Source organism: Cyrtonyx montezumae, unplaced genomic scaffold (genome assembly GCF_038088225.1).
Source record: "Cyrtonyx montezumae isolate F1298 unplaced genomic scaffold, pur_monq_1.0 scaffold_42, whole genome shotgun sequence".
Classification (NCBI taxonomy): Eukaryota; Metazoa; Chordata; class Aves; order Galliformes; family Odontophoridae; genus Cyrtonyx; species Cyrtonyx montezumae.
This window is the reverse complement of record NW_027072048.1, coordinates 57,169-83,771: the sequence shown is the minus strand read 5'-3', so window position 1 is coordinate 83,771 and position 26,603 is coordinate 57,169. Positions and strand designations below refer to the sequence as shown.

Sequence of the window (26,603 nt, the reverse complement as noted above, 5' to 3'; positions counted from 1 at the left end):
GTTAGTTTAAATCCCACAACTTTATCTTGAGGTCAGAGAGGCAAGTCAAAGACCTTAGGCACATAGAAGGATGGAAGAAAAGGGAAAAAGAAACATGAAAATGGGAGGAAACAACAGAAAAGTGCTCTGGTTTCTATAACAAGCTACATTCAAGGAGGGGTATAAGGCACACAAAACAGCAGTAGCTCATGACTGCTCATACATCACTTCCTTTGCTCTCCGCATCCTCTAATTTCACTCCTCATTTCAACTGCTATAACCCCTGTACCTTCACTTCATATTTCACAACAAAGCTTTATGAGGACAGAAACTGAATTCTTCACTGTGAATGCTTAAAGCAACAGCTCATCAGTACTTCGCAGCGTCACCTGTATTCAGATAAGCTTTTAAAGTGGAAGTCAAATTAAAACATGAAAATAATCTCAAGTTTGCTTCACAAATCGACCCCACCTTAAAGCAACTTGAAGTGAGAAGGCTCTCTTGTCTATATCTTGGTATTGGAACCATGTGGTAAGTTTGTCATATTTCTATACAGAGGAATTAAGCATATAAGAGGTAATTTCCCCAGAACTTCATTTGCAGTTTCCAGGACCAACGTATAAATTATCATCTATTTATGTTTCTCTGACTGTGCTCAAAAATTTGAACAGAGGATCCTTAAAGTACATGTGCCATTTCTACCTTACCAGACACGATTTAAACAAACTGACCTCAAACTGTGATTGTGTAATGACACATGTCATCAATTAGACAAAAATACCCATGTAAATTGGGTCTTACCTTATCCTTTTCATGGGGAAGGAGACACACTGGAGGCAAACAGGAAAGAGACTCAAAACTCTCCTTGCCATCAGCATTAGCGGTTGCTTTAGTGTTGAGTTGGTACAGAGGTCCATCTTTAAGGAGCCTGCCATGGCCAACTGCACGTTTGACAGCTAATCGTAGTTGCTGGTGAAAAATGGAGGCAGCACTACCTCCAAATAATGCAGACACATCTTTCTGACCTTTCAGAAAACGCTCGATGTTCTTCAAGGATGAGCCACTAGACTCACCCAAGCCCTCAATTGCCCGCTTGATAAGTTTATTCCAGTCCACATTTGGTTTACCATCCAACTTTCCATGGTTTCGGGGCTTCGGAAGTGCTATTCTCCCAGGATTATCAGGATCCTTGTAGGAGTTGAGACCCTTGTTGGAAACTTTTAAAATAGTTCCATCTTTAACACTCAACTCTAACTGTTCCAGAACAGTTTTGCGATCCAAGCCATGTGATGAAGACACTGCATTGCATATCCTTTCCTCTGAAGGACGCTGTTTTTGCTTCTTTACCTTTTTGATTGCCTCCAAAATCCACTCCGTATACAGGGGGTTGGCGAGTTTTACCATGGTGAATAATTCTGTATATCCATAGAGTCGTTATCCTTTATCCTGATGCTGAACAAGTTTCACACAATGGGAAAACAGATTCTCGGATGATGGGAAACAGCTAACCATAGCATACACGTTTTCTGTTCTGAATTACTTCTCCTTTCTCAAACATTAAGTGTTTCCGCACTGGGGAGAGGAAAGCAAAACAATTAGAAATTTCCCAATTCTTTCCAATAAATCCAGTAGCAGCTTCACAGAAAGTTCTTTCACAGAGGTATAAAGATTTCAACGCATCTCACCTCAGCTTCTGGTCTGCACACTCAAAATTAGCAGAACTGTAACATTACACCTGGAAGAGAAAGAAAGAGATTTTAAATTAACAATTAAAAAAAACCCAACAGAACGGCCAACATTAATTCATTACATGCACAGATTGAAGTTTTTTCATTGCTACATAGAAGTAACAATTAAGCTTCTATCTTCGCCGCTAATAAAAGGCAGTGTTGTTCTTGTTTTGATCTATAAAGTTAGCATAAATTCTACAGTAACTTTTATATCAATGCTGAGCACAACCTGCACTAACATTAAAACAAAAAAAAAAAAAAAACATATAAAGAGGATTTTCAAACAAACAAACATAACCAAACAGTAACAACCCAAACTAGCAGCTCTCTTCATCTTTGCACACAGAAGACACTGCCTGAGACAGTAGGAATAACCAAGAGTTTTGAGCAAACAGCGAGGAGCTGTGAGAACTCCTCCAGAAGCATAAATCATAGACGTGACTCCCTAAGACAGTAGTTCCATCAAGAAAAAAAAGTGAATAAACACAGCTTGAGATTGTGATTAAATTTTCCACTTCTACAGACTGTAGAAAAGAAGACTACAACAGTATAATCATAAATGAATCACACTGAAAACACTTGATGACAAAGTAATCACATACAAAAGAAAAAGGAATGCTTATGTCACTGATAATTAAAGATGCAGATGTAAGGGTAGGAGGTTCTACTTCACAGCCTTATCTCTCTTTAAGAAAGACTTTTCCTTAGTGTGATAACAGTGTATGTGTAGAAGTACACGAACCCTGAAGAATTCATGAACTATTTATTAAAAGGGATAACATATTTTCTGCATGGTAGGTTTCACTCATAAAGCAGTCAACACAGATCTCTTCCATTTTGCTTTCTAGCAAGTATTCAAGAAGTTATCAATGCACTGAACGTATTTACATAGACATCAAACTCCTCAACTCCACGCAGACAGTACTAGAAAGACTCGGAACTACTATTCAGTACAAAAGGGCTAAGGTTCTTGCCTGGAGTTTTCCCTTTTTCACCCAGTCACCAGCAACCACGAAGGGCACGGCACAGGACCGCGTCCTGCACTACTCAGGCCGACGCGTGTGCCACGGTTCCGGGCTCGGGAGAACGCAGCCCACTGCCCTCGGCGCAGCTCCGGGCCCGGGGCGTTACATAACCGCCGGGGCGACACCAGGACCGTCCCGACGCCGCTCGCTCAGTGCGCGGCACAAGGCCCTGCACCTGCTACGGCTCTACCCCATCCCACTCCTGGACGGGTCTCACACACGGCTCCCCGCCTCAGCCGAGAGAGTCGTACCGGGGAATCAGGAGAAGCGTGCCCGGGCCTCAGCGCCGGAACCAGCCGGCCGCCGCGCAGCTCCCCACCCCCCGCGGCCGGGCAGCGCACCCAGCGCCTGCACCGCTCAGTGCGGGCCCGCGCGCGCCTCATCCGCGCTCCTTCACGCCAGAACTGGAGCGCAGCCCGACCGCGAGTCCGCAGCCCGCGCACTCTCCTCATCCGCGCCCGACCGAGGCGAGCGTCCAGCAGGCCCCAGGGCGGTGAGCGGCCGGGTCCGGGCCTGGCGCAGAGCGGCGGCGGGGCCGGAACAGGCCGCGAGCCTGGGGAGCCCGGTGGGCCTTCTCCTTCCTCGGGCCGCGGGGCCTGCCCTCCGTCCGTCACCACGTTTCCCAGCACCGGGCGCTGCAGACGGGGCGGCTCCGCCAACGCTACTCACCGAAGACTGCGAGAGACGGGAACCAAGAAGCAAAGGCCGAACGACGGCGAAGCCCGAAACTGACACGGCGGCCATCTTGGGTCCGGAGCTCTGCGACGGGGGGAGGGGGCGTAGCAGCGGAACAGCCCGCGGCGGGCGGGGGCGCCGCCCGGGAACAGCGCAGCGGGCTTGAGTGTTGGCCGCTGCCTGGTGGGGCCGCGGGAGCGGAGCGCGCGGTCCGCGAGCGGAGAGGCGGAGCGACCCTCGGGAGCGGCCTGGAGCGCGGGGCGGACGGCGCGGAGTGGGCTCGTGGCAAGCGGCGTTTGGGCGGGAGTGCTTCGGTGTCGGGGGGCACGATGGTACGGGCGGACCGCCGTGCTGTGGAAAGGTGGTTACGACTCCTAAGGTAGGACGAAAACCTGCCTCGTAGGCTGAATTAAGTGATGTATTCTGCAGTAACGATATCAGCTCGAAGGGTGCACACCGTGCCTGCCTAGCGTCTAGAGGCTGGGCGTCTTTGTCAAGCAGTTTCAGTAACTTTCTGACATCTTCGGTATATCTTCTGGTGTTAGGTTTTTGACTACAAAAGAAAATGTTAATGAAATGTAAGTGTAGTTTCCAGAGAATAATGTAAGTGTAGCAAAGCTCACTTGCACATCACAGAAAGGATTCTGTATGGATGTGACAGTGGAAACCGTCTGTGTTCCTGGAAAGGTGAGCATCAGTCTCTGGAGTCCGTTCTGTTTCAGAATTTGCAGTAAGTTGTTTCTGGCAACCTTACAAAATTATTTGTTGCTGTTCAGTAATGTAGAAGTAAAAACAAGCTTGTTTTCTTCTACTCTGTTTTATTTTCGTGGCACAGGCTGGCAGTTAATCAGAATTCTTGTACGTGACAAACTACAGAAGGAAGGGATTGTGTATGAAGGTAGTGTACAGTTTTGTAACAGCATTTTTTAGGATTGATCTTTGCCCGAAGGGTTCGAGCACCCTTAACGGAGTTTTCAGGTTGTCATTAAATTAAGCAGAAACAGGGAACTCTGTTTTTGCTGTACCTTCTGCTATGTTCTTTACATTCCAGTATATATAAGCTCCTGAGCCATTGTGCAGAAAAGCATTTACTGACATTCAGAACAGAACGTGATCTGTCTGCTGGCAGTTTGGAAGCTGATAGGCCACGTTCCTGCAGCAGCAAACAGCAGTGCAACTTTAAATTATTCTCTGCAGGTGCCAGCAAGATATGGGAAAATTCTTGCAGAAGTTTATAGTTCAGATTAGCATCCCTGATAGAGAGCAACTCCTGAAAGACCAGTGATTTTGACAAGCTGTCTCTCATGAATATTTTTTCATAAGTCTATAGGATTGTGAGCAGAAATACATCCCCCTTCTTCCCTCAGCAACCTTCACCTCTGTTGCTCAGAATTTATTGTGCTGCGGTGTCTTCTGCATTGGCTCTAATGTTCTTGATGACTAAAGAAACCAAAATTGCCGTAAGAAAAATAAATAAGTAACAACATAAACCAGCTGAAGTATTAATAATTTTGATGAGAAGCACAAGCCAACAAAGACTGAGGGTTTTAAACAGTGCCTGTATGATACAGAGAAAATGGTCTGGTGTTTTATGAGACAAGAAATTAATACTTGTATTGAAAAGAGGGCTTAATTTCTAGTTTAAAAAACAGAAAGGTTTGAGTTTCCCAGATAACCTGGCAAGCGTATGAAGGCTTTCTGCTGTTGTTCAGCTTAACTGTGTGCTGCTGCTTTCTATCTACGATGCCTATATGACTTCTGATAACACAGCAAGAGCCTCTTAGCAATTATGTTAAAATCCTACGTAATAAATTTAGAACAAAACACTGAAATTAAATGACATATAGCTATTTGTGGTGCTCAAATATGTAATTCATTGCAGTATTTTGAATTAGACATTAAAAAAAAAAGATCTTGATGTTTAAAAACTCACTTGAAACAAAATAAGTGTAAATGACAGTACATAGGTCACTCCTCTCACATTTCTGCTTTTGTGAAAAAGCTAATCTTTTGCACACTGGATTAATAAACTGTGACATCAGCATGAACAGCCTGACCTCTGTCTCATTCTGGGGAGGAAGAGTTACAACAAAATAGTGAATTTTGGGGGAGAATTAATTACAAAAAGTAGAAAACGAGATCTGACACAAGCTTTAAATGGCCCCATGAAGAACAGGTGGCAGCAGACTCAGACCCGAGCCCTCCGGTGCTTTTGCAGCAGTCCTGACAGTAGGTCGACTGCTGTACACGCAAGCAGTTCTTTTCGCGGTAGAAAAGAGGCTGCTTCTCTGCGTAACGTTTACCCTCACCGGCGCGGCCTCTGCTGGCGGCGCCTGCTCTGGACCGGGGTACGGCGCTCCCCCAATGGAAGCGCAGCGTGCCGCGCCGCGCCGTCCTGTGCGTCATCACCCGCGCGCCTCTCCTCGGCGTATCGGGCTCGGCTGCGAGCGGGCCGCCCCGTCAGAGTGCTTGCTGCGAAAGCCCGCCCCGGGAGGTGCTTCGCCGGCGTGGGACGGCGCTGCTGTTAGCCCGTTCGCCGCAGTCATGATCCACAGTCTGTTCCTGATTAACGCCTCGGGGGACATCTTCCTAGAGAAACACTGGAAGAGTGTCGTCAGCCGCTCGGTCTGCGACTACTTCTTCGAGGCGCAGGAGAGGGCCTCAGAGGCGGAGAATGTGCCGCCGGTGATCTCCACGCCGCATCACTACCTCCTCAGCGTCTACCGACACAAGATCTTCTTTGTGGCTGTTATTCAGACGGAGGTGCCACCTCTCTTTGTCATTGAGTTTCTGCACCGTGTCGTCGACACGTTCCAGGTGTGGCTCCCGTGGCTGGGGTCAGCGCAGGGCTGGCGTGGCAGAGCTCATGCTGCATTGGCAGGAGGGCACGTTAGTACCAGCAGGGATTTAGAGTGCGTGCTGAGTGCGTGCAGTGGCTAGGAATTAACTTCTCAGGATGACAATGGATTCCAGATAATGTTTGCTTACAGGAAGGACCTTTCAGTGATCAAGAACTATATTTCTGTTTTGCAAATCTTGTATCTTCTACGAGCTGCACTTGTGAGACTGAACTGAATTTGGTCTCACAAATCTCAGAAATTCTCAAGAGAGTTTCTGCAGTTTGTGAACTTTAGTCTGACAGTCCACCCATGTGCTTACCACTAGTGATGTTTCTTGGAAGCATACCTTGCTTCCTAAAGAAGTGAGTTACAGGAGTTGCTTCAGAGCAACTGCATTTCCTCTCTGCTGACATGACTGTGAGTCAGACTGTAGTATGCAGAATATATCTCTCTTCTGCCTGCCAGCATGGTTGTATAGTCTGGGCTTGAACTATCTTGATGATCATCATCTTGCCAAAGTACAGGAAACGTTAGTGCTTGGTCAAATGAATGTCACGTGAAATGCTAGTCAGAATGTGATGATAGGCTCTGAATTATGTTTCATCAAGTTTAGAGTATGATTGACCCTTTGTTTATCCCCGAGGTTTGAATCCAAGCAGTGTGTTTATTTTCTTGTGTGCATGGGTTTTACTTTCTTTTGTTGAGACCTGTTATCTTTAGGTTGCCTGAGGCTGTTCTCCTGTTGTGCTGAACTATTTGGCTTGAGTGGAAAAGTAATTTAATTGGAATTTCCAAATAGTGTTGTCACAAGTAGATTCCCAACCATAATTCTGTAGTTGTTTGCTTTTCGAAGACCATCAGTGTTGAAGTAACTAGGTACAAGCGTTATTACAATCAGAATCTGAGTTACTTTTATTGCTAGGGAAGTCTGTTTTGTTTCATGTTCAAGCCAAAATGTACTTCAGGAAATTGTTTGTTTTTAGTTAATATTGCCTCTTAATCAGTTGCATTAGAGCTGCTTTCAAATGCCAACTGAAAACTCTCTGGCTATTAGACTGAATCCCATTAAATAGTAAGGAAATAGATGCATACGACGCTGCAGTGATTTGCCAGCTTTCTGCAGCAAAGGTGGAGGTACATTTAGAGTTGTGCTTTCTTGTTGGAGTGTTCAGTATGATGTGCTTCTGTTAATGTGTGGAGTATCAGTGTTGTTCACCTGCTGGAAGGAGAAGCTTGATTTATTTCTTTGTGGGGGAAAATAAACTGAATGGTCAATAACATTCTCCTCTAGATATTACGTAATTATTTCTTTTGCACAGGATTACTTTGGTGTCTGTTCAGAGGTGATGATCAAGGACAATGTTGTGGTGGTTTATGAGGTGCTGGAAGAGATGCTTGACAATGGCTTTCCGTTGGCAACAGAATCTAATATTCTCAAAGAACTGATAAAGCCTCCAACTATCCTACGAACAGTAGTCAACACCATCACAGGTACAAGGAAACAAAAAGTAGATAAACTGGTGAGACTGTGTGGCAGTATTCCTATGTATGTCAATCTGGACATAGGTGAATAAAATAATGTTGCTCCATACCCTTCTGAACTGCAGCACAGATGCAGTCGGAGTCTCATGTTAGTGCTTGTGGATGTGGAGATGAAAATTGTATAATTACAAACAATGAATAATTGCTCTCCTGCAAAGAAACAGAGGTTTAGTGGAAATGAATTGTAATCTAGTTGAGTGAGGCCAGGAACTTGCTCTGGAACACTGACTATCTTCTGTGGTGGTTGTGATTACTGTTCTTCCAGGAAGCAGTAATGTGGGTGACCAGCTTCCTACCGGACAGCTATCAGTGGTGCCTTGGAGACGTACTGGTGTGAAATACAGCAACAATGAGGCATATTTTGATGTGATTGAGGAGATAGATGCAATAATTGACAAATCAGGTATGGAAATTGCTTTTTGCTAAGGCCATGGTAACTTGTTCTCAATTTCTTTTTTCCAAAGAGGTACTCCTTCATATAAGTGTGGGAAGATTTGTTCCTCTTCTTACTTTGAAATGTTGCCAAGTCATAGGTGCTATTCAGTCAAAAATTTTAGATAAGTATCAAAATGTTCACTTGCTCTTCTTCTCTGACTGTTCATGAGGTCTTGTAAACAATACTGTGCAGGGAAAATAGAAGGTGACTAGAAATTCTGCACAGGACTGTCTCCTTGGCTTTAATATATTAACTCTTACCAGAGTTGGGAGCTGCTGCTATTGCCCGTTGGGATGGGCATTATGGATGTCAGTACTTGTTTGTATACCTCTTCCCTAGAAGTATTTGGAAGTGAGAAATATGTTGAACAGGCAACGTAATGTGTGATGACACTTCATAAAGATAATAAATTCCCTTCTTCCTTGTTGGTAATTTTTCCATATTGTGATGAGTTTTGATAAGGTTCATGTAACCTCCTGTGTTTGCTTTTATTGTTGTAGGTTCTACAGTTACTGCTGAAATCCAAGGAGTAATTGATGCTTGTGTAAAGCTGACTGGGATGCCAGACCTTACCCTTTCCTTTATGGTAAAGCTCAAGGATGTATCTCTACTTAAATATTTTGAAAAGAGTTTTCCAGCCATGCCACTAAGATTTACAGTTTACTGTGATGGTTTGCAGTAGATCAGAACCTAGGTATACCAAACAAAAAGAGAAAGAATTGATAGTGGAAATTCACAATTAAGTTCAGCAACTTTGAGCCTAAGGGTTTTATTTTCAGGTTCTTTATTAGAACTACTGCTCATGTGTTCTGTAGCTAAGTTTCTGAGATTTGGTGTTTAGGCAAGTAACCTTAAAGGGCTATCTTTTTATGAGTGTCCATTAATGTAATTATTTGACATGATTGGATGTGCTAAGATGGGATAGAATAGTTTAGTTTAAAATAGCTTAGTTTAGCCCAATCACTTTAGAGCTAAGCAAAAGTTAAAGCATGTTCTTGAGGGTATTCTCCAAGTGCATCTTGGACACTAGCAGATACAGGGCATCAACAGCCTCTCTAAGAAGCCTGTTACAGTGTTTGGCCAGCCTCACAGTAAAGGGATTTTCCCTGTTATCCGGTCTGAATAGGACTGAGAATATTGAGTATCACTATGCACAGATGTAATGGCTTCAAATGGCTTAACATGCCTCAGTGTAGATATGTTCAAATGGGGACAGTGTCAAATGATAGGCCCTACACAGAGTGAAGATTGAAAAGAAGAATTTAAGTAGTTACTTTAGGTAGTACTGCCTTCATAAGCCTTTCTTTTATTTCAGAACCCTCGGTTATTGGATGATGTCAGTTTTCATCCATGTGTGCGTTTTAAGCGCTGGGAGTCAGAGAGGATACTTTCTTTCATTCCACCTGATGGAAATTTTCGTTTGCTGTCTTACCATGTCAGTGCTCAGAAGTAAGTGTTGAATTTAGTGCTGTGAATTATGGAATTTGAATCTTCCTGACTAGAAAGAAGGAAGGGCTGGGGGAATGATAAAAATAAATCTGCTTTTAAAGATTAGGTGGCTTGTTGTGCCAAGTGAAGTAGGAGTGCGTGATAACTTGTGCTTTTAAAAAAAATGAGGTATCTCATTGTTTAGAGCAGTGATTTTTGTCTTTCATTTCTAGCCAGTCTGCAATTTACAAAACCTAGTAGCGGGTGAACAAACTAGAGTGGGAATGAATTAGGCAATATTGAGTAAACTGGCTGATAATTACCCATATTTATAAAAAAACCCCTTGAAGATAAAATAAAATAGTCTGATAATCCTGTTGTGATTTATTTTCTATGTCTTTCTTAATAGAACTGTGAATTCTGGAAGGAGGCTGACAATAGGCAGTTGAGCCTACAGATGCTAAAGCATTTTGTAAAACTTTATTAGTCGTACGTCAGTGAAAAGGAGCAGAGAAAGAAACAGTTTGAAAGCAGGCAGTTCAAGTGCTGCTGCAATGTCTCAGACTGCTCACTAGCTTGATTAAGACATGTAAAAAGATTCTGTCTATTACTCTTTTCTTCCATTACATGGGATGTCCTTACCTGTCTTGGAGGAAGTAGAAAAATAAGGTATGGAAAGTTGGTTAAAAAAAAAAAAAAGTAATCAAGGCTTCAGGTCAGCAATCTGAATTTGTTCTTTAAAAAGAACAGGACATCCTTCTTTAAGAAGATCACATTTCTTGCTGTCCTTCCTTGCATTTTTTTTTTTTACTGGGAACAGTGAAAATCAAAAATGAAGGTGAAAATTTAACAAGGACTCTGTTCTTCTCTTTATTCTAGTCTTGTGGCAATTCCTGTATATGTTAAACACAGTATCAGTTTCCGTGATAGCAGCTCACTGGGACGCTTTGAAATTACAGTAGGACCAAAGCAGACTATGGGGAAGACTATAGAAGGAGTGATGGTTACAAGCCAGATGCCAAAAGGTGTCTTGAATATGAGCCTCACACCCTCTCAGGGTACACACATCTTTGATCCAGTTACAAAGGTGAGAGAAATTAGATTTGTTTGTTTGTTTGCTTAATTTTATCCTTTTAGGAAATGAAGTTGAACTGTTCATACTTAAGGGGACATTTCTTTGAATGTTGATGCCATGAAGGCAGTATCTTTTCTCGGGATATGAACTTAAGATACTCCTTTTTCTTAAACAGTTGCACACAAAAACTTGTCTTAAGCCACACAGCAGATAGCTGAGTGCCAGACTGGATTGTAGTTCTGGTTTCTTGGTGTGTGCAGGAAGTCAAGGATTGGTGTTGTACAGTGAGGGATGAGTCTAGTGACTGGTTTACAAATTTCTGCTGATCTGATAATCATGTTTCATAGTGGCTACCAACATTTCATCCTTTGTGAGCACTGAGGATTTGAGTTGGTTAGTGGGTTTTGATTTCCCCCCTCTAACACATACACTAGGATTCTACATATATATTTATATTTTTTCTTTCTGCAAGCTATAAGGTTTATCCACAGTAGAGCATCAGGAGCACTGCTTCAGCCACATGGAAGGGAGGTGATTCTGCATTACTTATATCACTGTGTTACCCATAGGAAGTGCAGTTCATATCACAAATAGTGGAAATATTGTTCATCATATGCTTTTGAGAAAGATCACTGGAAAGATAGGGAGAACAAAGATAGCTGCTCCTTAAGTCTTTACTGTATGTGAAGTGGAGGACCACAGACTTGTTCAAGGAGTTTGTATCCAATATGAAAAGGAAGATACTGAATGTAGCAGTGATGGAGCGCCTGGTGGGAAGGCAGGACCAACCCAGGGGAGCTCAGGTGCATGCAGTGCACCGGAGTGACTAGAAGAGGTGGATCCATCCCTGCTCAGAACTCATTGAAGGTTGGCATTGAAGGCAAGGGTATCTTGCTGGAAGTTCCTGCCTATCTGAGACCTTCCAGAGGTAAACAATTTTTCTTCCTTTGTTTCTGCATCCATGGCTGTTGCATTTAGGCTTGTCCTTGTTTGCTGCAGCCAGAGACTTCACCACCCTGCTATTATTGCTATACCTTTCATTACATTGTAGTGTTATACTGAGACAAATAACTTTTTTGTAGAGAAACAATAAAAGTTGTCGTGACAAGGGAGTTCTTCTTTAGAGGATATTTCTGCTTATCTGCTGTATTTGCTGTTACTTGAAGTTGCTCACATGGGATGTGGGGAAGATAAACACCCAGAAGCTGCCAAACCTGAAGGGTAGCATGAATCTTCAAGCTGGGACATCAAAACCAGATGAAAACCCCACTATTAACCTGCAGTTCAAAATTCAGCAGCTGGCTATATCTGGTAAGTGACTGTCAGGTAAAGAAGCTGAATGTTTTCTGCTTTGCCAGTGCTCAGTCTACACAGCTAATGTAGCTCCACAGGCCTTCTGGAGTATATTCTATCTGACAAAGAATTGTGTGCTTAACCAACAGATAATAGGATTTTTTTTATTTTTCTCTCTGTTGCTGTGCGAAACAGCCTGTTCATGTCCTTTTGCATTTCTTGCTAATGACCCTGTAAATGATTTCAAAGTATGGTTGAGTTTGTAAGAATTATTCTCACAATTAATAATTGTTGGGTTTTCTATGTGTTTCTTTCTTTATTTATTTTCTGCTTACCAAAACTTTCCCTGTGCTGTCTGCCTTTCTAGTATCGTGTTCTGTTCCTTTATCTTGAAGGTCTGTCTGCTGTATTTGTGGCAATAGTCAGTCTTTATTTTGTCTATTTGTTTTTAGGACTGAAAGTGAATCGCTTGGACATGTACGGGGAGAAGTACAAGCCCTTCAAGGGGATAAAATACATGACTAAAGCTGGCAAGTTCCAAGTCCGAACCTAGTGGATCATGACAGTGAGGAAAAAACAGTTTCTTGGTTTTTTTTTCCTGTCCCTAGCTATTGGATACATTTTCTCCCTGGTCTGTCTATTTAGGGTTGTTCCCTTTCCTTTGGTAGCATGAGCAGGATAGCTAGTGCTTAGAGTGCTGGGGAGGAAGGAAAAAAAAAGTTGACCTGAAACTATCTCATGCTTAGCTGAACCAGAAGTATTTGCAGTTTTCAGGTCCCTTGGGACTAGCAAATTTGATATCTAAGTTTGTGTCACCTTCATCTTTCTGTCAAAGGAAGTTCTAGGGATTGTTTTTCCAACTCCTGTTCCTTATGCTGTGGCTGTTTTTTATCCCTTTGTAGATGATAAGAAGTTCAATTTCCAGAATTCAGTTGCAGAGCGATGGTCTGGCATCAGCCCTTCTCTGTCACTGGATGTTGGGTTGGAGAGCTATAGTTTTTGGCAGCAGCCAAATATGCTGGCCATTGAGCCTTGAAGGGTCTGAAAGAAGTGAAAAGGTAGATTCTCAACCAGGATGAGATCTTAAGAAGCTTGAGTTTGGGGGTATTTCATAACCTGTCTTGGTCATTAAGTATCTTAGAGATTTGGGGATAGGCTGGAAACTCATCCAGATCCTAATAAGGAATCCTGTGAAAAGCTGACTGCGTAGCACTTACCTTGTAACTGATGGGTGGTGATATCTGAATGTAGTTCTGTATCTCTTCTTATGTTCTCAGTTTTTAGAGGTAATGTCTTTCCTAGTTTCTTTGGGTAGTTAGGGAGGAGGCAGAGGCAGAATAAAGAATTTGTGTGGAGACATTGCACTCTGATGGAAGCCCTTTTAAATTCAAGCTCCAGCGAAGTGAAGATGGTCACTATCCTATAACTTGTTGGAATATATTTTTCTTTCTGCCTGCCTATTACAAATGAAGATGATACGTCTGATTTCGTGCTGACTGGTGTCTTTATCTCAAATAATTATGTCCTGATACCACTGTAATGTTCCTGACTGTGCATCATTCCAGTTCCTGTCTCAATTAGCTGCTATGCAGGTGGATACAAGCCTGTGCAGGATTTCTCACTAAGACAATTTCTTCTGCAAGAGTTGTTGCTATGTATGCCCATCCCAATCTTCATCTCTCTGTAAAGCTTAAATATGAACTGAGAGGCATATGCACTGTTTTGTATTGTTTGTAGTGTGCTCTTTGGCCACTAGATGCCAATGTGTTAATTTCTTGGTAGCAGAGCTGGTTCATAAACTGCTGTACATGTGATTACAGCATTTATCAGGTGGCTGTTCAATCCAGCATGTGTAGTACATGCTTGTGAATGGAACAATATGACCCTTAATGAAGAATAAAATGTGCTCTGTTTTGCCTGTGATGGAAGCTAGCAGTGGATGAGTGGCATTTTGCTTTTGGAATTGCATTTTCCAGTGCAACTGACAAATGCCACAGCAGGTGACCTCGTACTGGGAGCATGTTGATTGCAAACATAAACTTGAACAAAAGCATGAATAAAATTAATTTTTACCTGTCACCTGTGTCATTTCAGAGTGGTTTTGTATGGGCTTTACACGATAATGCAGTTGAAGTTTTAGAAAGCATCTCTTAAAGAAGCCTAACTCTTAGGAAGTATATAGACAATACTTAGCATTGCATTGCAATGTACTGCATGGCAGTTGCAATGCAAGTAATGTTTGCTTAGTGTTAATTATCAAGGTTCTGTTTTGTGACGTCATTGTTAAAGTCATCCTGTTTTCTGTTAAAGGATAAATACAGTCTTTGTATGCCGTTATCTTGTAGCTAGGTGCATATCTAGCGAGCACTTGAAGAGGCTATGGTTAGACTTATCCTTTTGCTTTTGTAATAGATGGTAATTCATGGACATTCAGTAGTCAAAAAGTGAAGCACTGATTTTGTGGCAGGTAAGGCTGTGGTCCGGTTTTACCTATTATTTATTTACTTATATGTTTGTTTCCTGTAAGGAGGAAAAGCAACAGCAAGAACAGATTGTCCTAACAAGCATGCTGAAAAAACACATGGTACACGATACAGAATTAAGCAGCCCACGCCTAAACTTTTGTTGTTTCTACTGTAGTTGGAAACCAATTTAAATAACCAGAGTAAAACGTCATAAGGACAGAGCTTAAACCTAACTAGAATTTATTCTAAATATACAGCCAAATAAGAATTAGCATTTTTATTTGCATTGTTAATACTGTGCTACAAAGATCACAGTTGTAAATTCGGTAAGTGGTAAGTGTGGATTATTATGTTTTGCTCGACAAGTTTAGACCTGTTAGTTGTTCTTACAGTGGTGGAAATTTTTCTGTTAAGCCAGACAAGTACAGAATAACTTAAAATAACTGCACAGTACTTCAACAACAACAAATCCAAAAAAGCACACTTTTCAGAATTGTAAAGAAAAGTACATTAAAAGATTTATTCTCTTCTCCCCACACACACATGTTATAGCTGTATGTTTTTTGAAGTGGACATCGCACAGTGTGTTATTTTTGCTATGTGAGAACCAAATGTGGATAACCCAAGCTAGAAAAAGTGTACGTAAAGACTCCATCTCAATACTTTGATTCATGTTGCTGCAGGCAGTTGTATTTTAGGTAAGAAAGTACATGTCTTTCATTGCAATCCTGTTTTTTCTTATGAGATCATGAGACTTTCTTATCTAGCCCATTGTTCAAAGGGAGAAATTTTTATCTGCTTCATGGTCTAGCTTAAAAGCTAGAAAAGAATATTCCCCCAAAGAGGAAGGGTGAGGAAGGGGTTTGTGGGAATAAACTTGAATAATGAGCAATCCCCTTTGTGAAATATGTTCAGGTATGCCCTAGGGCCATGTTATGGAAGACACATCTGTGTGTCTCTTCAGTCTTTGTGATCTAAAAACGGAGATGAAAGTTTCAGGAAATGACATGTCTCATTTGCCTTAAGTTCACCCCTGTTCCTAAAACAACATAGCTTGCATTTTGCAAGCCAAAATTTAGTTTTAGTTGTACCCATGTGATCTGATGAAAGGAGAAAACTTGGAGATGCAAGGGGAAAGAGCTCTTAGATTGTGATAACCTGTAGTGAGGAAAGTGGAGTAATCTGAGAAATCATCTGTACCACACACAGTAGTATGTCTTCCTTTTATACTGAAAGTCATAAGCATCTGGACAGATAGAATATCATTTCAGTATCCTTAAAATACCTCAAAGCAAATTGTGAGGGCATGGTCATGGGATTGTGGGTAGTTATTTTCTTCCTCAGGATTTCATGTTTTTCTGAATCCAGTTAAGGTAACGGTTCACATTTGTATAAACACCAGGTATGTCTTTGCGGCCGCAGCCTATTCCCCAGCTGATGATTCCAATTAGATGCATGCGATCATCCTTCATGCAGACCAGAGGGCCTCCAGAATCACCCTGCAGAAAAGTACCAGGTTAGTAAGAATCTCCTTTTTGTGTGTGTCTGTGTGTGTTTTGTACTGTTTTTTCCCTATTCAGTGGCTATAATGGTACACCAGGTGCCATGTCTCTTGTCTCCTTAAATACTCCATGTAGCATACTGACAAATCAGAGACACCTTGTTCCAGTGTTCTTAGTAACAGCACTTTCACATAGCACTTTCTGTCTTTCAGACAGAATTCCTTAGTGCTTTTAATGTATCAGAGGAGAGACTCCAAACCATCCAGAACTAAGGTGTCTACCTTCGTAAAGCACTCATTTGTGAAATGGGAGGCATTTTTGTTAAGAACGAGACAAGCAATACTTTTGTTCAAATTCCAAAGGTCCAAGCTCCTTTATGTTATTGAGAGTAAGGCATGATTATTGAAGAGATAATGGAAACTGAAAATGTGAGGATCTTTATTTTAGTGTGCTTGATCACATAATAGAAAATAATAGGAAACTGCTGAGGTGGAGTTTCCTGCTCAGTTTTGTGGTATTTCCTGTATTTAGAATTTTTAGTCTGTATTCTGGTTTGCTTGATCGAATGTAGCCTGCATTCCTAGCTGTGAGCTTAAAAATAAATAAATAAATAAATATATATATGTGGGGGAGGGACTAAAAAAGACGACCCAGCGGTTAAGTTTTGTTAACCAGAAGTTCACTAGAATTTCCATACAGTTAGATACAGGACTTCTTTAAATTATTTTATGAAGATTTCTATTTAGTTAATTTAGATTGTTAAGAACAGACCTAGAGGAGAAAAAAAAGAAAAGAGGAATAGAACTGGGTTTACCTTACAAGCATCATCGAGGTGCCTTGTGTCTCCTGCACATAACATATTGTCTGTAACTGTCCGGTTGTCTAGATGCTTTGTGGTGCACCGACTGGCTGGAAATAGCCTGACGTGGCCTTCTTTCAGGTGTGGTGAATAAAAGGGCGAAACTGAAAGGGACGTGAATATATATTTTTTCCATATACACATATATACATATACACACACCCAGGTATATATGAAACTTTGCAGTTCCGTTTCTACAGTTTGGGAGAGAGTATGCTAACTAGTGGCAGGAGAGGAGGGTGGCAAGACTAGTATTTCCTTGCCAGGAGTATATATCTATATATATTTTAAATTGAATTTAATTCATGGCAGTTCTGCTTTGCCAGTGAGAACAATTTTTAATAGTCGAAAGGCAATTTTTCTGCTTCAGCAAGCTTAAACGCTAGAGATTTTTACAGGATGCAGATTGCTAGGTTTCTTGGATGGTTAACTCATCTTTGCATGAACTGCATCAGTCTAAATGAAGCGCGTCTAAAAATCACTACCTCTATGAAAAGGGATACTGGCTTTTAGTATTAGATTTGAGTTAGTTAAAAACAGATGTCTTGCTGTACAAAAATTGGAACAACTAGATATGAATGCACATGTTATCTTGGAATAGAATCAGTTTATTTTTGCCTTGTGTGTTGGTTTTATTCTTCTGCATAGTTGCAACTGCACGAAGTTGAAAGTTGTCAGGACTGTTTTTCAGTCTGGTTTTGAATTATAATTGCAGTGACCTTTTGCTCTGAGAGAGGTACTCCCTGTAGAAAAAGAAACACTAAGGACTAGTTTTAAAAACTCTTGTAAAACGTTTTATGATACACTCGTCTGTTAAAGTTGTATATTAAGTCAGTTCCAAAGGCCTTAATGGCTCAAATCATGATTTGTCCTCATTATGATGCATGCTTCACAGTCTCTGCCTCAGTGTTTACAATTTAAATATAATAACATTAAATGCCAGTAAGGTTAGATAGTTCAGTACAGCAGAAATGTGGGAGCTTTGTCTGCCAAATTTTGTCTTATTCATTGCGCCATTTTCAGTATTTCTACTGTTTGAGAGTTTAAAAGAAAACTGCTAACCCATGCAGCTGACAGATCTCAGATGAATAAAATAAACTAAAACTTGTTTTTACGTATGTTGCACACACTCCTATATTTTGGAATGCTAATATAATGCCATGAAATAATCTGGGAGTCACACGTTAGAACTGTGCTAAAGGCTTTAATTCTTTGGGGATGGAGGACCTGACTTTTGCCACAATGCATCTTCTACTTACATTCTTCATTTCTACCATAACCAGAGATCTCGCATTCAGTCCAGTCAGGCAGCTGCAGGTCTGGTGTTGGGAGGCAGGCTGCTCGAACAGTATCTGTTTCAACAGCACAGTCTTCTGTGTCAGAGTCTAACTGCAGCAGAGCTGAGCAGTGGAAAGGATAAAATCACCACTTGAGTAACATTAAGCTTTAGCAAACCACAACCCATCAAACTGTGAGGTCAGAGAAATTCTTACCAATATCATTGTTGTAATTCTCTGAGTCAAATCTTTCATGTACAATGTAGTTCTTCACCTGAAACTTTTGTTCCTTCTCCTCTGGAATTGCTCGAGAAGTCCTGCCCAGCACGATCTTCAGCTGATTAGTACTAAAACTTTAAAAATGGAAGCGTTTTTACTTTCTTCCCATTTTAACCTTTCCTTAACGATGTGCTGTTGGAGCTTCTACTTCTCTTATTTTAGCAATATTACTACTTCATCAGTCAAGCAGTTTGACCTCGGGTGTCCCATTTGCCTTAGTTCTTGCACTAATTTGTAAAATCACCAAGATTGGAAAAGATCTACAAGCTTATCCAGTCCAACTGTCTACCTATCACCAATAAACTCTCTAAACTATGTTCCTCAACACAATGTCTAAACATTCCTTAAATACCTCCAGGGTTGGTGATTCTACCACCTCCCTAGGCAGCCCATTCCAGCGCCTGACCACTCTTTTGGAGAAGTATTTTCTAGCGTTTGGTCTGAATTTCCCCTAGCGCAACTTGAAACCATTCCCTCTAGTCCTTCCACTAGTTAAAAGAGTGAAGAGGCCAACCCCCAGCTCACTACAACCTTCCTTCAGGTAGTTATAGAGAGCAATAAGGTCTCCCTTAAGCCTCCTCCAGACTGAACAACCCCAGCTCCCTCAGCCGTTCCTCATAATGCCTGTGCTCCAGACCCCCTCACTGCCCTTCTCTGAACATGCTTCAGGGCCTCAATGTCTTTCTTGCAGTGAGGGGCCCAAAGCTGAACACAGTACTCAAGATACGGCCTCACCAGTGCTGAGTACAGGGGGACAATTACTTCCCTGTTCCTGCTGATAACACTATTTCTGATACCAGCCAGGATACCATTGGCCTTTTTGGCCACCTGGGCACACTGCTGGCTCGTGTTTAGCTGAGCACTGACTAGTACTCCAGGTCTGTTTCTCCTACACAGTCTTCCAGCTACTGTGCCTCAAGCCTGTAGTTTTGTATGGGGTTGTTGTGGCCAAAGTGCAGGACCCAGCATTTGGTACTGCTGAACCTCATCCCATTGGCTTCAGCCCAGCTATCCAGCCTGTCCAGATCCCTCTGTAGGGCCTCACTACCCCCAGGCAGATCGACACTTCCAGCCAACTTGGTGTCATCTGCAAAATTCTGAGGGTGCACTTAATGCCCTCATCCAGGTCATAAAAAAAAATATTGAAGAGGACAGGTCCCAGTACTGACCCCTGGGGAATACCACTTGTGACCCATTGCCAGCTGGATTTAACTCCATTCACCGCCACTCTCTGCCAGTTCCTTACCCAGCCAAGAGTGTACCTGTCCAAGCCACGGGCTGCAAGCTTCTGCAGAATACCGTGGGAGACAGTGTCAAAGGTTTTGCTGAAGTCTAGGTAGACTACATCAACAGCCTTTCCCTCATCCACCAGATGGATCACTAGATTATAAAAGAGATCACATTGGTCAAGCAGCACTTGCCCTTCATGAACCCATACTGGCCAGGTCTGATACCCCAGTTGTTCCACTTAAAGCCACCATGGCAAAGCTCCTCTGTAAGTCCCTTGATGTTAGCAAGTTTCAGATGGCTTGGCATTCTGTGCTGACAGCTTTGTTCTTTAGCTATTTGCCATTCTGTTGTCGTACCTCAATGCCGTACAGCTAGCTTGCCCAGTAAATGTCTGTCTGTAATGCTGGTCACATTCAACTCTGTAATTTTTTACTGTAGAATGAGTTGTGGAGTAAATGTCTTTTTCAAGTCCTTCACTCTTCCAGTAAGGCTAATATTGGATGCTTGAATTCTCCAGACTATTTTTATCATGATTTCCCAAAGAGTACCGAACCCTCAACTCACCCTTCCTCAAAACAGTGAGCAGCTGACAAAACCCAGCAGGAACTGATCAGAATTCCTCCACAGAGGAAATGTTCTCCGGGTGCTCGGTGATACTTCACAAAGATGGCAGCTTGCCATGGGTGAGCTTCAATGTCTGCATAGGAGCCAAATTTAATCCGGTACTGGCGTACTCTGCGCTGCCGTAAACCACAGGTGGCTGTAGATGACAAACCCAGAAATAGCTTTTTTTGTTTTTCAGGAACTCTTGCCCTGAGTTAGGGTTAAGAGTCTGTTAGTTGTCAGTGTATATTGAGGCAACCTGGCATGAACTGTTCAGTATCTGACTCATTCCTGTTTCCTAGGAAACTTGTACTGATTTGAAAAACACAGTAAAGAAATCCTTTTCTATTTCTTTGTTCTGTGATCTTCTCGTCTGGCAGAGAAGGGAATTCTGTGACAGATGAGCCATAGAATCCCTTTTATCTGAAGGAGATTTTTTCCCCATCTCTTTACTATAAGAGGCTTGCAACATACAGTAGAGTAATGCCGCAAAGAAAAGGAAGAATCAGGAGTGCTAGGATCCTTACAGCAAGTAGGAACATCACAGTACTCCCATGTGAGCTGTTTTCCTTTCAGTACATGGCACCAGGGTTTGATGTCGTTGTCAGGATTCCTGCAGTACAGGAAGGAGAAGAAAAACTTGTATTGCCAGATCTGCAGAGAGTTTAGGGAGAAGATGTCAGTTAAAGACAGCAGATGGGGTTCTGAGTGTACTCTTTTTGATCTTCTTAGAGATACAGAGGGCACAATGGCATGTTAAATTTTCATTTATGGAGTCTGGTATTAGAGAAGTACAGATAGACCAAGAGGAATAAAAATTACTATTGGCAGTGAGTTTGATTCCCAGCCATAACATCCCTACTCTGCTTTGATAACTCATGAAACAACGAGAGCACTGTCTCAACATTACCACAAGAAATCTTATTGTTTGGTTTTAAGTTCATTGTATTACTGAATACATACCTACAGAAATTGTGACTGCCAAGGCCTAGCTGGTAAGCATCTCTTCTCCAAGCAGTGTATAACTTGCTGACAATGATTTGAGTATTCCATCTCAAACATGTAGCTCCAGAACTGGTAACACTGTGACTACCACGGTAATCTGTGCCTCTTCCAGTTTTGCAATTGATGTTTCCAACTTAAATAAGAAAACTACACGTTAAATGATGCACATAAACCATCAGCTGTTCCAATTGTGATTTCTGTCCTGGCATCTGTATATTAGCTATACTTATCTCAGGCTCTCTGTAAGAGATATTAGAACATTGAACATGATTTAACATGAGAACATCTTAATTGTTAATTTTCACAAGGCCACAGAGAACTCTTAGGTACACAGTGAGTCATGGCAGCTCTGAAGCCCATTCTCTGTCCTCCTGCTTGTACCTTTTGAACAGGAGGGCACACTGCAGTGTTCCCAGGTATACTTTCCCCCTTTATAGACATAGCACCAAGGTCTGGAGTCCTCGTCTGGGTTTCTGAAAAAAGAGTTATGACATTATTTATCATTATAAAGCTATAACTACTAGTCTCAAGAGTGTGATCCAGTTCAGTAACTTGATTGTGCTCAGCAGTGAAGTGGTAGACTGAACTAGCAGAAGTCATTTGTTGTCTTATTTTAATTACAGAAGTATGGAGGTGAGGATGAGATGGCCAGTAGCAAGAGATGATAGCTTGTTTGTGCAGTTTAGATCATGTGCAGGAAGTACTACATTGTAGAGTTCTGAGGAATGTCTAGATTTGCAGGCAAATGTGATAGAATACTGGCTTGCAGAGGGAGTTTTTGGCACTAAGAAGGCAGCAATGGGCAAAAGGGAAAGGCTATGGAGTGAGAGAGGCATGCACTTTGTAGTCTGTCAAACATCTACTCTTGGATGGTTCAGAAATTGAAATCTATCAATTGCTGCTCTTGTGCTGCATCATACTTGCACCTGTTCACAGTGTTCTATAGTTGGTACTAGGATGCTGCAAATAGTGTTATTTTGCCACAAGCTCTCAGAATAATCAGGTTCTCACAGCTCTAATGTGTGCTGTGAGTCCCTCACCTGCAATAGTTGTGATTGCCCAGTCCCAGTTCAGCAGCATCCTTTCTTTGGCCATTGTATTTACGGTCCATCAAGCCATTGATATTCCAGTTCAGACATTCAGCCCCACTCTCTGTTATGCTCCATGTACCCCTGTATGTTACTCCAGCATTTCTGTAGCACTTAACTTCGGTATCTGAGCAAAAGGAAACAGAAGACAGCATCACAAATTCTTCTTCCTCTGACTCTGCTCTGTCTAAAGTTGGCTCCAGATATCTTGTCTTGTAAGTCAGTGTAACATCTTTCCAAGCAAGCTTTATGTATACACAAATGTCTTCATCTTCAAAACTTAGTATTTTATTGAGAGGCCAGAGAATCAGAGTGGCTTGAGTTGGAAGGGATCTGAAAGATCATCTAGTTCCAGTCCCCCTGCTGCAGGCAGGGTTCTCAGTCACTAAACCAAGCACTTGATCAGGCTGCCCAGGCCCCATCCAGCCTGGCCTTAAATACCCCCAGGGATGGGGCATCCACACCTTCTCCAGGCAATCTATACCAGAATCTTACCACTTTTGGGGTGAAAAATACACCCCTAACATCTAATCTAAACCTCCTCTCTTTTAGTTTAAAACCATTCTCCCTTGCCCTATTAGATGATTATTGGTCAGTGTAAAAAGTCTGTCTCCCTCCTGATAGTAAGTTCCTATGGTGTAGGGAACCTGCTTTGGCAAGGGGGTTGGACTCAATGATCTCTTGAGGTCCCTAACAACCCCTATAATTCTGTGATTCTATGAAGTACTGGAAGGCTGCAGTGAGATGGACTCTGGAGCCTTCTCTTCTCCAGACTGAACAAACTCAACACTCTCATCTTGTATTTGTAGGAGGGGTGCTTCACCCTCTAATCATCTTTGTGGCTCTCCTATGGACTCACTCCAACAGTTCTATGTCTTTCTTGTGCTGGGGGCCCCAGATCTGGACACAGTATTCCACACGAGGCTCCATAGAACAGAAAAATCCAGGTGTCCTTCTCTAAAGTCGTTTGTAGCATTAGCTTTACCGCAAAAAGAAGCAGCTTAGCAGAGAGAACAGTATACAGCAGCAGTTTCTGAGTACCTAATCCTTCTGCACTGCATGGCTAACACCAGCAGCATTGTTCACAGTAGCTGGAACAGCATACTTACTTACCTATTTCACACTGCTTCCCAGAGAAACCTTGGTGACACCGGCAGATGAAAAGCTGTGGGGAGTAATATGCCTGTGAACATTGTCCTCCATTGTAGCATTTATTTCTAGTGCAGGCTGTGGAATCAAAAAAAGTCAGGAAACAATTAGAATTCACAGAATTAAGCAGCTAGCAACATGTCCATCTGTCCTCCTCCTGTCTGTCTCCTTTAGCCTGTTCTACTTTTCCCTAATATATGCATGTAGTGTTAGACTCTTCCTTTGCTCCACTCTATTACCAGTATCATAAACTTTTCTCAGCCTCTTCCTCCTTAGTTCTGCCTGAATCAGTATATGCTAATGCTTTCATTTCAAGCCACATTTTGTGTGATAACTCCTTCCCTGACAATAGAGTTTTTTGTTAGGATGATTGGATGGATAGTCTGTCATCTCCCACCCTTTCCTTTCTTTTTCTTCTTCATACTCACCTCTGATGGGCACAGTGTGGCAGTGACTTCGACCTCTGTCACACCTACAGTATTTTATTCTGCTCCCTGACAGTCTCAGCCAGCTCCCCCCGTGCTGGTATATTTGTCCAGATGAATAGTCTGTGCAAATGGCTGTAATTGGAGAAAGGGAACCCTCTTTTAGAGATTCATGGAAGAGACCTTGCTGAGCAAAATAACTTTCTCTTGTTGGGGTAAAAAGTACCCCCACGATGGGACCATCAGACTAACAGGCAACTCTTTCTTCTTCCCAGACCCAAACTATCCCATCTCTGTCACTGTTATGCTGCTGCTGAACATTATGTTATGCTAATGACCAGCCTCATTATGACTTTGAAGAACAGAGAGAGAGGAAGACATTGTTCTTTGAGGTGTGGATGGTATCAGTAGTCTAGAATTTTGCGTTCTGAATGTGCCATTCTCAGGTTTCCCTCATCCCCACTCCCTCCCGCCCCCCCCCCTCCGCCCCCAGCCACAGAAAACAGCTTTCAGGCTCCATTCCTTCAGTGTCATCTGCTTCCCTCTCCCCTGTGTTTCTGAAGCCTCTGGGTCACGCAGCTGTAGCTAACCTGGCTTACCTCTAGATCGGGCTCCCCGTTTGTAACGTGTGTGCAAGCTCTGCAAGTAAAGAAGGTGAATCAGTAACTGCTCTCTTAAGAAAACTGAGAGAACAAGTGCCTTCAAAGAGCCACTCCACTTCTTGAGATCTTGAAAATCAGGGAACAGTGAAAAGTGTGTTAATTATTTCAGCATGGGTACTGAAAAACTGCAGATCATTTAATTGACACAGTATCAGATTACTGCTTGTCATTTCAGTGATGTGAACCTCATGGTATGTTGTACTTGCATCATTTGTGAAGTATTTATGTGCTCCAACTGCTAACAAAAGCTTGTTAGCTTTCTGCTATTTGCAGGAGATCCAAGAAAATAATTTGCAAATACATAAATGTGAACAAGCAGTTATTTCTGTTCAGCAACTTTTGCTTGCAGTTCCCCTGTGATTACTTTGATTAACTTTCATTTTTCAGAGCATGTGTAAATAAGATGAGTCATAATAAGAGCTCAGTATGGACTGGACATGTATCCAATGATGTGTGATCCTTCCTTTGGTGCAAGACTTTCAGTTGTTATCCATCATATTTAAATACTGAAAGAGGGGTGGGAGGAAGAAGCAGAAAGGTACAGATGCATCTCCCAGAGCCAATTAAAATATTTTTCTTCCCCAGATTTCTAGCAGTAGAACTGGATCCTTCTTTTATCTGATACATACAGCTGGAGCCAGTGGTAAAGAAGAGCTGCTGAAAACTGGGTTAAGTGTGTGAAAGTGGCAAGAGCATTACTTGATGTATTACCCTCTTACCTGGCATTGAGCAGTCTTGATTGCTTCCACCAGCAGGAGGAGACTTAGGAGCTCTCCTCCCTTCATTCTGCGTGTTTTCCACATCACTTACAGATCTCAAGTTATCTTTAGAGGCAAAAGATGTTTTACAGAGTGAATGACTTTCAAAGCTTTGAGTTTAAATTAAGGTTTTAAATAATGAGAATGCCTTTTACATTAAATTCCACTTTCTATTCTGCAGTTCTCTACAATTAGGTCTAGTTGTGAATCTGGATCTGTGTCTCCACTCATCTCACATGCTTTGAAAACTCTACTTCTTCCCTCATTAGAAATTAATTTCTTACCTGGAAAAGTTCCTGCATAGACCTAGTTACAAATAATTATAGGAAGGACATTCAGTTACTGTGATCCCACTGTATTTAACGTTACTGTTGCAAAATATATATATATGAATTGGCCTTGAGTGGGAAGTTTCTTGGCAGAAGCATGAAGTTGGGATTCTGTAGTAGCCTCTGACTGCAGAGAGATAGATATGTTACAGTCTTGTACTCAGTTCTCTTCTCCCAGTTTGTTTCCTAACGAAGGAAACAAACAGATGGTTTCTTTCACTGAGGCTAAGAAACTTTGTCAAAGTGCTCTCTGGTTTTGAGTATTCACTGGACAGAGAACACATGGTGAGCATCAGGGGACATGTTCACAACACACTGTCAGTCCTGGGTATGTGGAAATGCTGCTGATGAAACTGAGTAATATATATTTTTTTCCCCTTGTTGGCCTAAATGGGATTTCTCATCTCATTCTCATATCATAAAAATGCAGATAGTCTAACATGTATAAGTGACCTGTAGTCTTTTGCTGTACTGCATCATTTTTTCCTGTTTTTTTCTGCTCCTGTTTGAGCTAGTTTGTATTATGGCACTACACCCCTTCTTTCCTTCTTCCCTTCTCCTGTGCCTATCTAAACACTGGTGGTTGGTGTCCTACTATACATGGAAAACTGTTAACACATTTTAGCAGATGCTTTTCAGACTTGAGAAAAGTACAGTGTATGCTAGTAGATTGGAATGTTCTGAGTGATAAGCCCTATCAGACTGAAACCACACAGCTGTTTGAAAAATACTATGTTTACAAGATTCCAAGCGGAAACTTGCAAGCAGTGTCCTTTCTGGTAGCGCTCTCCTAAGCGGTAGGAGAATGCTGAGGATGCACTGGTTTTGCTGAAGCATTATTGTCAGTAATACTTTAAATCACACGTCTACTATAATTTGTTAATAAGAGGTATTCTGAGTAAGACTCGTACTCTTAGTGTACTATCTTACAGATATGGCATAAGACCTA

At 42.0% G+C, this 26,603-nt stretch overlaps 3 protein-coding genes across 5 annotated transcripts in view; 1 reads left to right on the top strand and 2 right to left on the bottom strand.

Moving 5' to 3' along the window:
• KAT6A (lysine acetyltransferase 6A) overlaps nucleotides 1-3,538 on the bottom strand; it is a 28,625-nt gene extending 25,087 nt beyond the window's left edge. Inside the window, exons 1-3 of one of the 2 annotated variants that reach the window (XM_065747203.1) lie at nucleotides 3,404-3,538; nucleotides 1,665-1,714; nucleotides 781-1,551 (exon numbers count right to left, since the gene is read on the bottom strand). In XM_065747203.1, coding sequence (XP_065603275.1) covers nucleotides 781-1,383 — 603 coding nt within the window. In that variant the 5' untranslated portion in view covers nucleotides 1,384-1,551; nucleotides 1,665-1,714; nucleotides 3,404-3,538. Of the gene's footprint in view, nucleotides 1-780; nucleotides 1,641-1,664; nucleotides 1,715-3,403 lie in introns of those variants that run through there. The other variant, XM_065747204.1, reaches the window with a different exon arrangement.
• Nucleotides 3,539-5,918: 2,380 nt separating this feature from the next.
• AP3M2 (adaptor related protein complex 3 subunit mu 2) lies at nucleotides 5,919-15,930 on the top strand. Of its 2 annotated transcripts, none has more exons than XM_065747207.1 (9): nucleotides 5,919-6,226; nucleotides 7,569-7,740; nucleotides 8,057-8,194; nucleotides 8,728-8,813; nucleotides 9,543-9,676; nucleotides 10,535-10,742; nucleotides 11,897-12,041; nucleotides 12,476-12,588; nucleotides 15,891-15,930. In XM_065747207.1, the coding sequence occupies exons 1-8, from the start codon at nucleotides 5,954-5,956 to the stop codon at nucleotides 12,574-12,576; spliced, it is 1,257 nt and encodes a 418-aa protein (XP_065603279.1). In that variant the 5' UTR covers nucleotides 5,919-5,953; the 3' UTR covers nucleotides 12,577-12,588; nucleotides 15,891-15,930. The 2 variants fall into 2 exon arrangements, with proteins under 2 accessions (XP_065603279.1, XP_065603278.1); XM_065747206.1 differs by lacking the exon at nucleotides 15,891-15,930 and adding an exon at nucleotides 15,041-15,219.
• PLAT (plasminogen activator, tissue type) lies at nucleotides 15,213-25,372 on the bottom strand. The gene is made up of 13 exons (XM_065747205.1): nucleotides 25,287-25,372; nucleotides 24,505-24,544; nucleotides 23,909-24,040; nucleotides 23,445-23,558; nucleotides 22,284-22,458; nucleotides 21,625-21,716; nucleotides 21,202-21,376; nucleotides 20,766-20,851; nucleotides 20,200-20,395; nucleotides 18,343-18,479; nucleotides 18,109-18,249; nucleotides 16,805-16,953; nucleotides 15,213-15,987 (listed from the first exon to the last, which is right to left on the bottom strand). Exons 1-13 carry the CDS (start codon nucleotides 25,368-25,370, stop codon nucleotides 15,829-15,831), a joined length of 1,680 nt encoding a protein of 559 aa, XP_065603277.1. The 5' UTR covers nucleotides 25,371-25,372; the 3' UTR covers nucleotides 15,213-15,828.
• Nucleotides 25,373-26,603: the final 1,231 nt, after the last annotated feature.

Coding starts and splice junctions, on each gene's coding strand:
- PLAT (XM_065747205.1), bottom strand. CDS start 25,370: ATGTGGAAAACACGCAGAATGAAGGGAGGAGAGCTCCTAAGTCTCCTC. Junction 18,480..20,199: donor GCTCACTGTTTTGAGGAAGG/GTGAGTTGAGGG, acceptor CCATTTTTAAAG/TTTTAGTACTAATCAGCTGA. Junction 16,954..18,108: donor TTATGGTAGAAATGAAGAAT/GTAAGTAGAAGA, acceptor CGTCCCTTTCAG/TTTCGCCCTTTTATTCACCA.
- AP3M2 (XM_065747207.1), top strand. CDS start 5,954: ATGATCCACAGTCTGTTCCTGATTAACGCCTCGGGGGACATCTTCCTA. Junction 8,195..8,727: donor TGCAATAATTGACAAATCAG/GTATGGAAATTG, acceptor TTATTGTTGTAG/GTTCTACAGTTACTGCTGAA. Junction 8,814..9,542: donor ACCTTACCCTTTCCTTTATG/GTAAAGCTCAAG, acceptor CTTTTATTTCAG/AACCCTCGGTTATTGGATGA.